The sequence below is a fragment of the Rana temporaria genome, chromosome 8 (genome assembly GCF_905171775.1).
Source record: "Rana temporaria chromosome 8, aRanTem1.1, whole genome shotgun sequence".
NCBI lineage: Eukaryota > Metazoa > Chordata > Amphibia > Anura > Ranidae > Rana > Rana temporaria.
The window spans coordinates 97746197-97763486 of record NC_053496.1 but is presented as its reverse complement, the minus strand read 5'-3'; the positions used below and the strand labels follow the sequence as shown (position 1 = coordinate 97763486).

At 41.8% G+C, this 17290-nt stretch overlaps 1 protein-coding gene across 3 annotated transcripts in view; it reads right to left on the bottom strand.

Moving 5' to 3' along the window:
• HIF1AN (hypoxia inducible factor 1 subunit alpha inhibitor) overlaps positions 1 to 17290 on the bottom strand; it is a 131133-nt gene that overhangs the window by 77159 nt on the left and 36684 nt on the right. The window contains exon 8 of one of the 3 annotated variants that reach the window (XM_040362342.1): positions 14506 to 15583. The exons of the other annotated variants lie outside the window; for them this stretch is intronic. Coding sequence (XP_040218276.1) covers positions 15539 to 15583 — 45 coding nt within the window. The 3' untranslated portion in view covers positions 14506 to 15538. Of the gene's footprint in view, positions 1 to 14505; positions 15584 to 17290 lie in introns of those variants that run through there. 3 annotated transcript variants of the gene reach the window in all.

The following is a 17290-nucleotide window of genomic DNA, read 5'->3' as shown; positions in this document are numbered from 1 at the left end:
GACTTTCCATCCACAGCAAGCCTGAAACATCCACCTCTCCTCTCATTAAAGTTGCAATACAATCACAGGTGATAAAGCAAATGGAAAAGAATGGATCTCCCATCCACCATAGTGTAAAACTAATTGGCTTTATTAAAAATGTATTTAAAAACCTAGGTAATCCCTACTCACATTTAAAAGTGCTATGCTTTGCACCAAGGAAATATTACATATTAAAGGGGTTGTAAAGCTTCTTTTTTTTTTTTTAAATAACAAACATGTCATACTTACCTCCACTGTGCAGTTCGTTTTGCACAGAGTGGCCCCGATCCTGGTCTTAGTGGGTCCCTGGTGGCTGTCTCGGCTCCTCCCCGCAAGAGCTAACCCCCTTCATGGTAAGCACTACAAAACATAAATTAAAGTATTCCCACTATATATGACATACAGTATCTCACAAAAGTGAGTACACCCCTCACATTTTTGTAAACATTTTCTATCTTTTCATGTCACAACACTGAAGAAATTAAACTTTACTAAAATGTAACGTAATAAGTTTACAGCTTGTATATGTACAATAACAAAACCTGGGGAATGCCCAGGGAAAAGCCAAGCCTCCTTACCGATCAGCCTGCAGAACAACCAATTAACCTGTCTAACAGTATGCGTTAAAAACAGGGGTTTTGTCCGCATGCATTTGCAAACGCATGCGTGAGCCACAGAGCCGCGCCAAGGCACCCTGTAATCTGTGGTTCTAACACTGAACAATGAGTGTCCCTACAATGGAGGCACATCGATTCTAATGGATAGATAGGGGCAGGTGGACTGAAGGGGAGCCACCCCTCCTTAAAGGTACAGGAGCACACCAAACACCCAGCATATAGCACAATGGCTGCAAAGGTGTTGGTGCACTGCTGGACCAATATAAACACCACAGGTGCAACAAACGTGTCCACCGCCCCCATCTATAGCTGGCAATTGCAGTAAGTGGCATTGGAAGGCTAAAACAGATAACAACAAAACCTGGGGAATGCCCAGGGAAAAACCAAGCCTCCTTACCGACCAGACAACCAATTAACCTGTCTAACAGTATGCGTTAAAAACAGGGGTTTTGTCCGCACGCATTTGCAAACGCATGCGTGAGCCACAGAGCCGCGCCAAGGCACCCTGTAATCTGTGGTCCTAACACTAAACAATGTATATGTATAATGCTGTCCCCTCAAAATTACTCAACACACAGCCATTAATGTCTAAAACGCTGGCAACAAAAGTGAGTACACCGATAAGTGAAAATGACCAAATTGGGCCCAATTAGCCATTTTCCCTCCCCGGTGTCATGTGACTCATTAGTGTTATAAGGGCTCGTCTCCTGGCCTGGCTGGCGAAGGAACAGCAACCAGTTACTAGTGGATGACCTTGGGGTGGTGGTGACTGATCAGCAGGCCATTAATGACCGCTTTGCCTCTTACTATGAATTCCTGTACGTGTCCAGGGTGGGGTTACTCGGTGGAGGAATTGGGGGACTATGTAGATCAAATTACCTTTCCTAGACTGACTGACGCAGCTAGAGATAGCTTAGATAGTCCGATAACTCTCAAGGAAGTGCAACAGGCGATATGTGCCCTCCAGGTTGGGAAGACTCCTGGAACGGATGGCTTGCCAACAGAGTTCTACAAACAATATAGTGAACCATTGACGCCTAAACTGCACGACATGATGGCTAAGGCTCTGAGGGGAGGTGTCCTTCCTCCCTCTATGGCTGAGGCCATCATCGTTGTGATTCCCAAACCAGATAAGGATCCTGAATTATGTACGTCCTACAGACCTATATCCCTACTCAATGTTGACGTCAAGATACTTACTAAGGTACTGTCAGGTAGGATTAATGACATTATCCTTACCCTAATCCATGAGGGTCAGATGGGATTTATGTCTGGCAAGGGAACGGACATCAACCTTAGGAGACTGCATACGGTCCTGGCGCCTGCGGATTGTCTCACTCCATCAGATGTGGTGGCCTCCCTTGATGCTAAAAAGGCATTTGATTCGGTGGAGTGGGTCTATCTATGGGAGGTCCTGCGCCGGTTTGGCTTTCACCCAATTTTATTTTGTGGGTCCAGGCCCTGTACAGTTCTCTGAGGGCTAGAGTCTGGACGGGTCAACCCTCTTCTCCCTTCCGGCTATACAGGGGTACGCGGCAGGGGTATCCCCTGTCCCCGGCCCTCTTTGCGTTGGCCATTGAGCCGATGGCGATCCTCCTGCGCTCTTTGGAGGCGCTGGATGGGGTCTCCGTGGGCCCGGTGCAGGAAAGGGTCTCCCTGTACGCCAACTATACCCTCCTGTATTTTCTGAATGATAGGGATTCCCTGGGGGCGGACCTGTCATAGACCTGTTTGGTTGATTTTCCGGAGTGTGTATCAACTGGGGTAAGTCTGTGTTGTTCCCGCTCTCCTCTGTGGATGCCGTACTGCCTACTAACACCCCGCTGAAGCTGGTCTCTCAGTTTAAGTATCTAGGCGTCATTGTAACCAGGGACCTTTCACAGTTTATCACCCTGAACTTGACCCCGGTGGTCTCCTCCCTGACTGGAAGGTGTGCTGCCTGGAGACAACTGCCCCTCATCTTAGTTGGCAGGGTTAATTTAATTAAGATGACTGTCCTGCCTAAATTTTTTTATCTTTTTAGACAGACCCCGATTCCCATACCCTCCTCCTTCTTTAAAAAACTAGATAGCATATTCACCTCATTTCTTTGGCTCGGGGGGGATGCCTCGGATAGCAAAGGCGACACTACAACTTCCGATCTCCCTAGGGGGCCTGGCCCTGCCATGCCTTATTAAGTACTATTGGGCTGCAGTCCTGGTTTCGGTGCGTTGGTGGCTCTCAGAGGAGGTGGCCAACCCGGCTGCCACCCTCGAAGCGGCTCTGTTGGTGTCGTTTGCCGAGCTTCGAAAAATTGGTCCATCGGGGACCCTGATCCAATGCCCAGATTACCATCCCTATGAGAACCACATTGAAAGTGTGGGACACTGTTCGATCTAAGATGGAGGAACAAGATACTTGGTCCCCGTATACCCTTCTGTGGGGCAATCCTCAACTATGACGACCCGGTGTCTCGTCACATAAGATTACGTCACCGCCATCTTTCTACACCCCACACTAATGTGGTATGCTATCGCGCATGCTTCAAAGTGTTGTCGAGCATGCATGGTTTTTCTGCCCTGCAGGTAAGCATACAGACGATCGGTTTTCTCGGCAGGAAACACTCTGCAGGGAATACCGGCAGGAAAATAGAGAGCAGGTTCTCTATTTTTCCCAGGCAGTTTTCCTGTCGGGAAAACTGCAAGGGAGCATACACACAGCAAAAGCTCTCCTGGTAGTTTTCCTACCGGGAAAACCAGTCGTGTGTAGGAGGCTTTACTATGTGAGCCATTTATAGTCTGCTTCTACTACTAACTGTGATAAAAAATATCTTACCATTAATATGCATTAATTTTTACATCAGTTTTTTTTCTTTTTATTGTGCGTTATTGTATATCCTGGCAGGACCACTGAAGACAGGCACAGCGCTGGATTGAGATAGGAAAGTATTTTTTTTGGGGGGGGGGGGCGGGGGGGATAAACAACTACTAGAACATTTTTTTCCCCTTACTACTGCAGAGAATGCATTGAGGTAAAATAAAAATGCTTCAACTTTAGAACCACTTTACAATTTGCATGCAAGCATAAACAATACTGCTTAACTCAGATCCGTAAGCAATGTTGTATGGATTTGAAGGCATTGTTTTTGTACACCCATTTTCACGAGCCCTAATGCTTAAAGCTGCATTTAAATACAGCTCAACTGAACAGAGATCAACCTATCCCTATCACATAGAAATCATGCAACGTGGTGCAATGTCATGCTGTAACTAGGACAAGAAAAACTATTTTGAGCTAAAATAAGTACGGTATGCAGAATGAGTTTACAGATCTGTATACTTGTTTTAAGTCCTTGACCCAGGAAGTAAATAAAGCCATTTGGCAAGCATAATGCCCAGGCAACTAGCATTTTGAAAAGAACTCCAGTAATGGCAGAACAATTTATTATACAGTGCCTTGAAAAAGTATTCATACACCTTGAAATTTTCCACATTTTGTCGCGTTACAACCAAAAACGTAAATGTATTTTTTGGGATTTTATGTGATAGACCAACAGAAGGTGGCACATAATTGTGAAGTGGAAGGAAAATCATTTTCAAGATTCTTTACAAATAAAGATCTGAAAAGTGTGGTGTGCATTTGTATTCAGCCCCCGAGTCATACTTTGTAGAACCAACATTCACTGCAACTACAGCTGCAAGTCTTTTTGGGGATGTCTCTACCAGCTTTGCAAATCTAAGAGTGACATTTTTGCACATTCTTCCTTGCAAAATTGCTCAAGCTCTGTCAAACTGGATGGAGAACGTCTGTGAACAGCAATTTTCAAGTCTTGCCACAGATTCTCAATTGGATTTAGGTCTGAACTTTGACTGGGCCATTCTAACACATAAATATGCCTTGATATAAACCGTTCCATTGTAGCTCTGGCTGTATGTTTAGGGTCATTATCCTGCTGGAAGGAGAACCTCTGCCCCAGTCTCAAGTCTTTTGCAGACTAACAGGTTTTCTTCTAAGATTGTCCTGTATTTGGCTCCATCCATCTTCCCATCAACTCGGACCAGCTTACCTGTCCCTGCTGAAGAAATGCATTCCCACAACATGATGTTGCCACCACCATGTTTCACGGTGGGGACGGTGCAGTGTACAGTTAGTTTTCTGCCACATATAACGTTTTTTTTTTTTTAGGCAAAAAAGCTCAATTTTGGTCTCATCTGACCAGAGCACCTTCTTCCACATGTTTACGGTGTTCCCCACCTGACTTCTAGCAAAGAGGACTTATGGCTTACTTTCAACCATGGCTTTCTTCTTGCAACTCTTTCACAAAGGCCAGATTTGTGGAGTGCACGACTAAAACCGTAGTTGTCCTGTGGACAGAGTCTCCCACCTGAGCTGTGGATACCTGCAGCTCCACCAGTTACCATGGGCCCATTGGCTGCTTCTCTGAATAATGCTCTCCCTGCCCGGCTTGTCAGTTTAGGTGTTTAGCCATGTCTTGGTAGGTTTGTAGTTGTGCCATACTCATTCCATTTTCAAATGATGGATTGAACAGTGCTCCGCAAGATGTTCAAAGCTTGGGATAATTTTAGGTGTGGCGTGCATTTGTATTCCACCCCCTTTACTCTGATACCCCTATCAGATATTCTTTTGTAAAATTTCTTGAAAACCATTTAACATTTTCCTTCCACTTCACAATTATGTGCCAGTTTGTGTTGGTCCATCAGAAAAATCACATTAAAATATATTTAGGTTTTTGGGAGTAACATGACAAATGTGGAACATTTCAAGGGGTATGAATACTTATCAAGGCACTGTATCTCCCAAAGAATTCTGGTGGGCAGGAACAGAGATAGGAACTACAAGAAGCAGAACTCACCCCTGGAGTCTCCAAGAAAGAGAACTTAGGAGTTCACTTGGCCCAAAAGACCAGTTCTTCTAGAATGGCAGTGGCTGAAAACAATTAGGTTGCATTACTTGCAATAGTTTTTTGCTCCAAAAGAAAATAGACAATGATGGGACCCATAGCAACTGCAGTGAAAAGGGTTGATTGCAAACATTTTATTAGGAGGTAGAATTTCGTTCCAAACACAAAGATATAAAAAGTAACATAAAATGTTTCCCTCCAGTTAAAAAACAGCCAGAGTAATTGTTTTATTTATTTAATAATCAAAAATACATTAAAAAGCTGCTAACACTGAGGCCAGAAAATCTAACTACAAAATGTACATTAAATAAATGTGCACATTAAACCAATGTTATTGGGAGCCCAAAGTCAATGAGAAGAGGCAATCACATCAAATCTGCAGTAATTAGGGCAGACTTATATAGCAGAGGTACAATCATTTTCTAAATTATAACTTTTTTATTTTTTTTTTAGGAATAAAAAGAAGGCTTTCTTGTACCAAAAGCGTTAACATTTGATAAATAATGCATACCAGATTACTCAATATTTAAAAATGTAGTATTGGTAGAAACCTGCAAGAGCTTCTTGCCCGATACTCATTTCAGCAGCAAAGGCATTGATTCTTAACAGTAAAACACAGGGTTCATAAAGTAATATTTTAGACTTTTAAATATTCCCTCTCCTTTACAGTTTGGGTCTTACTTAAAGCGGGAGTTCACCCATAATTTTTACCCGTAGATTGATGCTCATTTTGTCTAGGGGAATCGGCTAGTTGTTTTAAAATCCGAGCAGTACTTACTGTTGTAGAGAGTGATCTTCTCCGCCGCTTCCGGGTATGGGTCTTCTGGAGTGGGCGTTCCTTCTCGATTGACAGGCTTCCGACGGTCGCATACATCGCGTCACGAGTAGCCGAAAGAAGCCGAACGTCGGTGCGGCTCTATACGGTGCCTGCGCACCGACGTTCGGCTACTTTCGGAAAATCGTGACGCGATGGATGCGACCGTCGGAAGCCTGTCGGAAGACTGTCAATCAAAATAGGAACGCCCAGTCCCGCAGCCCATACCCGGAAGCGGCGGAGAAGATAGCTCTCTACAAAGGTAAGTATAGCTTCGATTTTAAAACAACTAGCCGATTCCCCTAGACAAAATGAGCAGGAATCTAAGGGTAAAAAAATTGTATTTCCGGGTGAACCTCCACTTTAAAAAGTGAACTGGTATAACTTTTTTATTTTTGAAAAGTCTTGCCAAAGCCACAGGATACCTGCAGTTAGTTATTAACAAGAAAGTCTCCCTTTGTGCCCTTCTTTTATCGCAGGCCCTATTTAAAATGAAGAGCAGGTTCGACTGCTTGAAAAGCACACACTGTGCTACATTTGCAAAAGTGTCAGCCAAAGCTTGCATCCAAATCAGATGCAGGCCCTGTTGGGTATTCTGACAGTTGACTGGGGCTGGCAGGGAAGATTGGTGCATCCAGAGCTGTTTAGTATGAATGGATTAATCTTCTAGAATCAAACTATGAGTGTAGGCCATCTTAAGCCCTATCATTTCACAGTTTAAAGAAAACAGCCATTGAAGCAGTCTCATTGACAGTGAATAGCTGTTGGCAGGGCTTGGCCATGAAGCCAGGGAATTGGAGGCCCCAGAATCAAAGTGAAATTAAAACAAAGACAGACAAATATTTTCTAGCTAATAAAAAGGTGAAGTAGCCCTATTGTAGTGTCTGCTGCAAAAAAAATTGACAATGAAGTACAGAAATACACGCTGGTCACACAAAATTTGTATCACATTTAATGAGTCATATCGTTATTTACCAAGAACGATGCATTGTGAGGACTTGTAGATCCTCTAGTCTACATAGTTGTTAATGAAGCAATCCATACACGGGTAAAATTGTGTTTAATTAAATTTAAATTTCAGAAGGTTTGTTCAATTTTCTAATAGTTAATGGGGTAAAATCAACAATTTTTGACCGTAGTGATGAAGAAAAAAACAAAAAAACACACTCGAAGGATGGAATTTTTTTTCTCAAGTGAATGAAATTCTAACAGCGTAGTTTTAATTTGGGAAATTCCATTCATTCTAAAATCAAATGTTAAAAAGAAAAATATGAATTTTTAAATGACATTTGCCAAGAGACTGATCAAAAATATCACATGAATATTCATATGAAAAGCTACCAGCACAAAGCCAGCTTAACACAAAAAAAAAAAAAACTGACAGGTAGAAACCCTACCTGTCAGTTTTTTTTTTAAATGAGCATTTAAATCTGCCATATTGGTCTCTTCTGTCATACATTCTATCAACACTTCTCCCTGCCTGTCAGCCATCATGGAAGCTCAGAGTACATTGACAGCATCATGATGAAGTGACTCCACTGTGTATGCACCAGAATGACATCATAGTGGCCAGGGCATTCAAGCAGAGCAAATCCAGGAGGAAGACCAAGAGAAGCTGGAGGACCAGCTGGAGCACTGAGCGCTGCAGGATTTTGTTTGACAGGCAAGTCTGCCATAATGTGATAAACTTCTATGAATACCTTACAGCATAAGGAGGGGTTTATTTCCGCTTTAAAAGCCAAGTTCACCTTTGGAGGAAATAATAAAAGCACATATTCTTGCAAAAAAAAAAAAAAGAAAGTGTGCATTTATAATTTATTTCCCAAGGAGCCTGAAAAGCATTGCAGTGATCGTGAGTGTAATGTTAGGCTCCTGCAGAGACAAGTCCTACAGCTTTCTGCCCATACTTCTGTATGGGCTGTCAGTTTGAAAGCTGCAGGGCTTGAGAATGAAATACAAGGGGGCTTTTCAGTGCCCTTGCAGTCCACTAAGAACTACAAGTCATCTGTCAAGGTGACAAGCGCGACTTGTAGTTAATTCATGTATAGATCCCCTTTGACTTAATGATACAGCTGTGCGGGCAAAGCCCCACACAGTCACAACGATTTTGAAATGAGACAACGGAAGCGGGGTGTCACAGAGAGGGGTTGGAACTTGGCACACCCTAAATATGCTTCAAGGATGAAACAATTTTTAAGGTAGGTGACTAATCAAATCTGAATATATGACCAGGAAGATTCTGACAGCACAGAGTAGAAGGTCCCCATATTCCCAATCTATTGGTTAATAGTTGCATTATCACCATGGCAAATATAAAATGCCAGCAGAAACATCTACCACTAAACGTTTCCTTTATGGGTTGATTCAGACCAACTGAATCACGTATTGTTCTAATTAACCTCTCAGGGAACTTTGGTAACAAAATCAACTACTAGAGATCAACACTGCCACATGTCTGTAGCCTTTACAAAGCCAAGAGATGGTGTCATTCTCTCCTTTCTGGGTTCTCCATAATGCCGACTACCCTTGAGTTCAGATACAGGAGATTACAACAATAGAGCCGAGATATAAACAAAGCCAGCCACTGACTTGTGTTAATGACACTATTTTAGGGCTACATGAACATGGACACATTTGTCTGTGCCGTGTAAACGCTCTGCGCATTTATGGTGCCCAAGATCTCCTGGAGCTGCATACAGGCGTGTGCCCCCCCCCCCCCCCTCCTCCAGACATGAATGGATGAAGGCAGCCAATAGCAAAAGTAAGACATGCACACAAGATGTAATGTCCTAAACGCAGATAGTGTGTGTTTGGGACATTATGCTTATGCGCTACTTTACATGAACAGCTGTGCATAGGTACAGCTACCGTCACCCATTATGTCTATGGATGGTTATATGCAGCTCCAGGATATGCTGAGCACTAGAAATACGCAGCTTCTTTAAACTGCATGAGCAACTGCGCTTAAAACTGAAATATTAGCTTTAGATGAACTTGGCCATAAACTTGAACTAAAAAAAGGTTCTTGCATATCCTTCATTTAGGCTGCTTTCACACTGAAAGCGCCCAGGCGTCGGTGGTAAAACGCTGCTATTTTTCGTTTAAATGTGCCCGCAAATCGCTGCTACAGTGACACTTTGCCATCGGGGCTGCCCAATGATTTCAATGGGCAGGGGCGCTTTAAGAGCGGTGAGTTCACTGCTCCTAATGCGCTGTAAAGAAGCTGCTGTTAGGACTTTTTCTGACGCCCTGCCAGCGTACCGCTTCAGTGTGAAAGCCCTTGGGCTTTCACACGGGACAGAATTGAGCCGCTCTTTCATTGTGCTTTGCAGGTACTATTTTTAGCGCTATAGCGCCTCAGTGTGAAAGGGGTCTTAAACAGCAGATTCAACCACTGTTCCAAATGTTGTCCACAGCCCCAACTGCAGGTAAAACGTGGCATCATGATCTGAACTGTGAGCTGCAAAAGCACTCACAATACTGGCCTGTTGATAAACTTTGATTCCTCCTTCCTATAGGATGGAATGACAATGTGAACTGTACTCCCTTTTGTGTTGGTGTGAAGTGGAGGAGCAGCATACAGCAGTCATAATGCAACAATCAAAAGGAGATACATAAGTGCTGGGGCAGCTCTATAAAACAGTGTTAATTTTGGCAGCAAATTTCAATTCAGTTTTAGGACTAAAATGGAATTTTAGTTTTAGTCCCATTTTAGTCTTCTGCAATCGTTTTAGTCGACTAAATCTCCAGTAGATAAACTGGATAAACTCATTTTAGTAGTCTAAAATCAAATGAGTCTAATTAAATTGTAATGCACTAGTTAACATTCCTCTACAAAATTTCCAAACTCATTGTATACAGCTGGAATGAAAAAAATCAAATAGGTTATTCCAGGGTTCGACAAATTCCGGGCGCCAGGTCGCCGTTGCGCCTAGAATTATCGACCTGGCGCCCGGGACAGCAGAGCTGGGGTATCCTGTGCATGTCTGTGCGGGGTCGGGGATGATTTCAGCTGAGAGCACCGATAGGCAGCAGGTGCTCCGCCTCCGGCCGCCTCCCGCCCTGGGGATTGGGGAATTCCTCTGAGGGGGCGGGGCCACCTACGTTACTGCCACGGGGGAGACACTGAGTAAAGGAGCTGCCTGGAGGCTGCAGAGTGCGGTCACGTGATCACACACAGAGCGCGAACAGCGTGTTATGGTAATTCAGAGAATGAAACAGCCAGCATAATACAACCTGGTTCACCTGAGCCCAGGTTGTACTGGAAATGACCCAAACTGTGAGCAAATGAATTTAGAAAGCAGAACAGTGAGCTCATCTGTCCCTCCTTTCTGTGTTCTTTTTTTTCTGATTGGCTAAATTGCTCAGTTTCCTTTTCTTACTCTTTTTTCACCATTTTGACAATTCACTTTTGAAATTTTTGACATTTCACAATGTCGTTTGGCATTAGAAGTAAAACAGTTCTACTAGTTCGAATGTGTTTTTTCACTGCCATCTCCTTCCCTCTAATTAGAACCCCCAAACATTATATATATGTTTTACTCTAACACCCTAGAGAATAAAATGGCGGTCATTGCAATACTTTGTCACACCGTATTTGCGCAGCAGTCTTACAAGCGCACTTTTTTGGAGAAAAAAATATTTTTTTTAATTAAAAAATAAGACAACAGTAAAGTTAGCCCAATTTTTTTTTTTTACATTGTGAAAGATGTTGTTACGCCGAGTAAATTGATACCCAACATGTCACGCTTCAAAATTGCGTCCGCTCGTGGAATGGCGACAAACTTTTACCCTTTAAAATCTCCATAGGCGACGTTTAAAAAAATTGTACAGGTTGCATGTTTTGAGTTACAGAGGTGGTCTAGGGCTAGAATTATTGCTCTCACACCAACATTCGCGGCGATACCTCACATGTGTGGTTTGAATACAGTTTACATATGTGGGCGCTACTCACATATGTGTTCGCTTCTGCGCGCAGGCTTGGTGGGACGGGGCGCGTTTTCTGGCGTCTAACTTTTTTAGCTGGCTCCTAGACTCCAAGCTAATTTGTCAAACCCTGGGTTATGTATGGTATTGCGGTATTAACATGCACTATAGAACAGCGTTAATTTGAAAGTCATATTTCGTCTTAGTCTTGTGACTAAAATAACATTTTAGTTTTAGTCATCTCAATTGTTTTCGTCGTATTTTAGTTTGCTAAAATAGTATTCATTTAGTCGACTAAAATGTTTTAGTAATTTAAATTTTAGTTGACTAAGTTAACACTGCTACGAAAGTGAGCCAGTAGCCATTATGGTATTGCTGACATAAATAAACCATCATAGCTTAAGCCCTTTATGTATTTGTGCTTGCAGCATTTAAAGCTTAAGGCTGGATTCACACTTATGCAGTTTTAGTGCTTTTTGCAGATTTGCACTACAGTGCATTTAACATGGTTTCCTATGGAACACGTTCTGTAGTGCAAATCTGCAAAATGCACTAAAAATGCACAGGTGTGAATCCAGCCTAACTCCAGATTTTGTTCTGAGAGTGGGAAATATATAAAAGTTGAAATCGTGGACTTTATTTCTGTACGCGATACCGGTACAAGAAATGGGGGCAGGTCCAACGCCACTCTACTAAAATGTGTTTATTTTTGTGTGCCCATTGGAGAGATTTCCCATCACTTTCCTGTCCTGAGAAAAGGGACACATAATAGAAATAAAAATCTGGCTCTATCCAAAGTCAAAAGGTTTTTTGCTAGAGCTGGGCTTTAAAGCAGGATTTGGAAGACTTTCGCTAAATGGGGCCGGAGATCTCAAATGCAGGACCTCTAAAATCTAAACAGTAGAAGACAAAGTCCAGCTGCTGCATACATGGAAATGTACTATAGCTTAGAGGGGCGAAGAAAATAAAAATTTTAATGCTAGTTCTTATTTTTAATTGATTATTTGAAATAGAGATTTTTTTTTTTTTTTTAATTTCTCTAGTTTTAAAGGAGGTACGACTCAGGAGTACATGAAGTGACAGAACAGCAATTCATTCACAAAATAATAGGTCAACTATTTGATAAAATTTTATTTATGCATTAGAATCTGTCTGCCTGTCAGAAAATGAAGAATCACACATACATTAAAAAGTCTGAGGCTTTTGAGTTTGGCCAACTTTCACAAGCTCCAAAAAATCAAACACGCCAAAACCAACACCCCTAGTATTTCACATTAAATTACAACAGAAATCACTGTTCTGTACCAATTTAACTCAAATGGTGAAGTAAAATAAAAAAATAAAAAATGCATACAAAAACAGCAAGTCACAATGCATAGAAAATCTATCACATTGTGTGTCTTGGGCACACTGTTAAATTACGTCAGTCAATATAAAAAGAAAAAAAAAAAGTTTGGCCAAGAATCCCATCTACACCTAGTTATGCCCACAGTAGACAAACCACATTTGAGCAATTGCAAAATGTAAAATATACACAACAAAATTAACCATTGTATGTGCTGAACAGACTATCAGTTCAATGAAGCCAATTGTAATTTAGATTCAGAAGGTGTAACTACGCTTTATCAGACACGTGGCCCTGTTCAAAAAGAATTCAAATTCTTAAGTGTTACTTTCTAAGTGCAGCAATCAACAGCAACCAGTCAGAATCCACCCTATACTGAATTGACTTGAGGAAAGTAAATTCTTATTGGCAGCAATGGGGTTCTGTACTTCAGTATCAATGCTTAAAGCGGAGTTCCAGCCTTTAAATGTTTATTAAAAGTCAGCAGTTACAAAAAGTGTAGCTGCTGACTTTTAATAAACAGACACTTACCTGTTCCACGGTCCAGCGATGCGGCCGCCCGGAGCTCCTCGGCGCCTCCATTCACACTCTGGGAACCTGGCTGCGACAGCTTTCAGATTCATGGCCGGGCACACACTGTGCATGCCAGAGTCACGCTGCGCTCCCGGAATGGACAGGCGATCTCCTGGGACCTGTCACGTGTGCCAGGAGATTGCCTAGGGGCAGAGGAGGAGTCAACTAGGCGGTCCCTAGGTGAAAGTAGGAAGTCCCACTCCTACTGAAGCCCCCACTCCCCCCCCCCCCCCCCCAAAAAAATGACATGCCAAATGTGGCATGTAAGGGGGGCGAAGAGTGCTTAAAGCGGAAGTTCCACTTTTGGGTGGAACTCCGCTTTAAAGCTAGGAACTCCTAACTGAAAAAAGGTCTACAATGGCCTAGTTGGATAAAGAAAAATGACCAAGTGCACACTAAAGGTGCCTGAAGACCTGAGGATGTTAGACATGCTTGCACCCATCCTCACAACAGGATCAGGTGCTGCTGTTGTCTACAGAAATGTTTTTTCTTTTTTAAATGGCCAAAATCACCATATGGGGAAACCACCTTCCCATATTAATAGGCAGCACAGTTTTGACAAATGTGTCTAGCATAGTCCACTAAGTGCAGATTCTGACTGGTTGTTTTTAAAGGGATTTCCAGGAAATCTGCCAATCTGGCAGAAGTTTCTGTGTAATAACCAATAAATACCTGCCCTTCCTACAGGTCCTGGGTCCTCCTAACAAATCTGCAATGACTGATTTCACTAGGCAGCACCTTCGATCAAATTCACTTGGTCAGCAATTTCTGCTTCTAGAAAGCCACTTTAAAAAGGAAAAGTATAAATAAAATAAAAATGTACCTTGACCCTTCTGAACTAATCTATACACCCCACCCAAGCTGCTTGATAAACACAGTAGCACAGACTCATTCTACCCAATGCTGTCCTTACTTTGTGCCGTGAGCCCTTGCAGACTTGTATGAAACCCTCTCCCAAGAACGGAGATGCATGTTAGATGCCGATATACAACTATATGTGGTCCCACTGCACAGATACAGCCAATATTATTAATATTAATGAATTCTGCACTTCTGATTTCTATAAATCAAACAATGTGCTTACAAAGTCTGTAATTGTCAATAAAATACCACCTAAAATTTTGGTGCATACAAATCCAACCACTGTGTTTACAATTCTGAAGAGCATTTTTGGCCAGAGATGCTGTAACCAAGTAGGCCACAGCTTCTACAGTAATTAAGAAGCTAGGGTAGGAGAGGGGTTGGTGTGAATGAGTCCAGGAGGGTGGGTTAGAGTAGATTGTATTAATGGTACACATGAGTCTGCAAATATTACATATGCTCCCCCAATTTATTTAAAAAAATAAAATTCCTATGGTCACTCAATTAAAATAGCTTCTTCACTGCCTGTATTTCACAGATACACTTAGACATCAACCTTTTTCCATAGGGACTAGCCATAGTATAGCTTAATACATAAAGCTGCAAGTCATTCACTACTGAGAGACTGCAAATATTCAGGGGAACTGGCCTTGGCGCTGACAGATGTGATGAAAACATTGCTAGGTGACTAAATTTCCTCTGCATGGAGAATAAATATTGTAGGCACAAGCAAGATGAACAATTTGGTATCCTCTTCTTTAATCCTCAGTATCACATAAAATCACTATGTAAGCAGCAGAGAGAATTCTTTCACTTGTCTTCCATGTGCAGCCTGGATATCGACAACTCCTGCAAAGAGAATCCAGCTTTCTGAAACACTGTTTCCGTTATAAAACAAAATGTCTTCAAAAACGGTTAACCATTTAGAAATGTCTTCTTTCCAAATATGACGTCTGTGTTATCGAAATGTAATTGCCTGAGTAGTCAATTTGTTTGTTTTTTTGCAACCGTTTCCTTTGATGATGTCCATAAAGCAAACAATTTGTTTCTAATACAAAGTTCAATGGCAGAAACAAAAAGGTTAGGATATCATCAGAAAATTGTCCACGAAGGATGCCTTCGTTTAAGCAAAAGTTTATCATGGCTGACTGAGGCCTTTGGATATGGTACCTGAAGCAGTGATAGGCTGTGGTAAACATGCAGACAAAATGGAAAATTGGCAAACAGAAAGCCATCCAAGTCCATTGTCTGAATAGAGTGCAAGGAGCATTAGGTGTTGCATTGTTTTGTTGATCGTCTTCAGCAACAAGAAAATAAATACAGAAGATCTTTAAGTACAGAAGTGAGTGGTGTAATCCAAAGTACCGGAGAACAGTTGGCCAGTTAAGTGCTTCCAATGGGCATTATGCTTTTAGTTCATCTCGTAAGTGAATCAAGAAAGCAGCACACACACACTAGCTCACTGCTCTTTGCAGCTCAAATTAATCATAGCGCCCAGTTATCATTGTGTTTAACAAAGGTCCAACCTGCAAACAACACGACAGAAAAGGAAAAATAAAAATCGAATTCTAAACAAAATCAATAAAAAACAATCACAATATGTATAGATTTGTTCATATTAGGTTGAGTGGGGTGTGGGTTGGTCCCCAATAAGCTTTTTACCACTGTGTAGGTCCTTGGTGATGAAAAATACATTGATAAGATCAGTCCAGAGACAGCCAACAAAAAATGTGAAAGAGCTGGGGAAGAATACATATTGGAAGAGACTCTGGAAACTTTATACATACAGTCTCAAAGGGAAAAAAAAAGAAAAAAGTGGGAGACACAAATTAAACATTTAAAATACATGAAAAGCATATTCTAAACCCAAAAACGTAGTTCTTTGTTTGCACCTTGTGATTTTGCCAGTAACACATTTCTGGTCTTAGGGCGACTATGGATTAGTACTGTTGACCCCCTAGGATAGAACTACAGGAACCCCCCTCTTCATCTCCATAACATAAGAGGGTTCTGTAGTCCACAGAGGTAGCTGGGGGATGTTCTGTAGTTCACAGAAAAGAACTAAGAAAGTAGATGAAATAATTTGAGATTTTGGCTACACAGGAAGTTACAAGACTGGACCTCTGATAGAACAAACATGTATATTTCTTTGCTTAAAGATAGCTTTAAGGTTGTGAATAAGGATTCTCCTACAGGGCAGTATTTTCAATATGAATCTGAGATCGAAAATGGGTGGGGGGGTTGCATGACCTTAGCCACTTCCCGATGGGTGGACATGCATTGACATCCTTAACTATCATCTGTTTTACTGCCGATACAGGCGTCTTCCTGGTATATCATATCAGCCAGCAATTCCCTAAGTTGTAAAAGACATCCTAGCAATTGATTAGCCACAGGATTGCTTTTACAGGTAGAGAGAGAAGGCGTCCCCCCTCCTGAGCTCGGTGTGATCAGGGAGCCCGGGAACCCAATCCGGTGGTGCCGTTGGGTTACTATAGAGCTGGCCGTAGACCTGATGGTCCCCAGGAATCTCTATGGCCCTGGGAGGCCAGAAGCTTCAACATGACATCACTTCCAGTTCTGGCAGATGTAAACCCTGCCATTTTATTTCTTCTGGAAAGCAGAGGTCAATGTTTTTTTTTAATCTCATGTTTTCCCTTGTAGAGGAGAAATCTGGGGTCTTCTAGACCCCAGATGTCTCCATAAAGACCACCTGTCATGCCTCATTTCTATCACGAGGGATGTTTACATTTCTTGTAATAGGAATACAAAGTGATAAAAACGAAATAAAAAAAACTGAATGGAATGGGACAGTGTTAAAAAAAAAAAAATCTATAACATAAAAAAAATACAAATTTTAAGTGCCCCCCGCCCCCCGGAGTTTGCGAACAGAAGCAAGCACATACGTAGGTCATGCACGCTTATGAAAATGGTGTTCACACCACACATGTAAAGTATCACCATAGCGAGAGCAATAATTCTAGCACTAGACCTCCTAACTCTAAACTAGTAATCTGTAAAATAAATTAAAAAAAATGGAGATTTTTTAAATATCGTATTTTGGCACCATTCCAAGAGCGTGTGCAATTTTAAAGTTAAATTTAAAAAATTACAAACAAAAATGGAAAGTTTACATGTCAATAGGTTGGGGAAAAAAAATAGCAGGAAAATAACAGTTATGAGGAGAAGGGAAAGATTTAAGAAGGAAGGTATTAAGAAGGGTTTATTAAGAA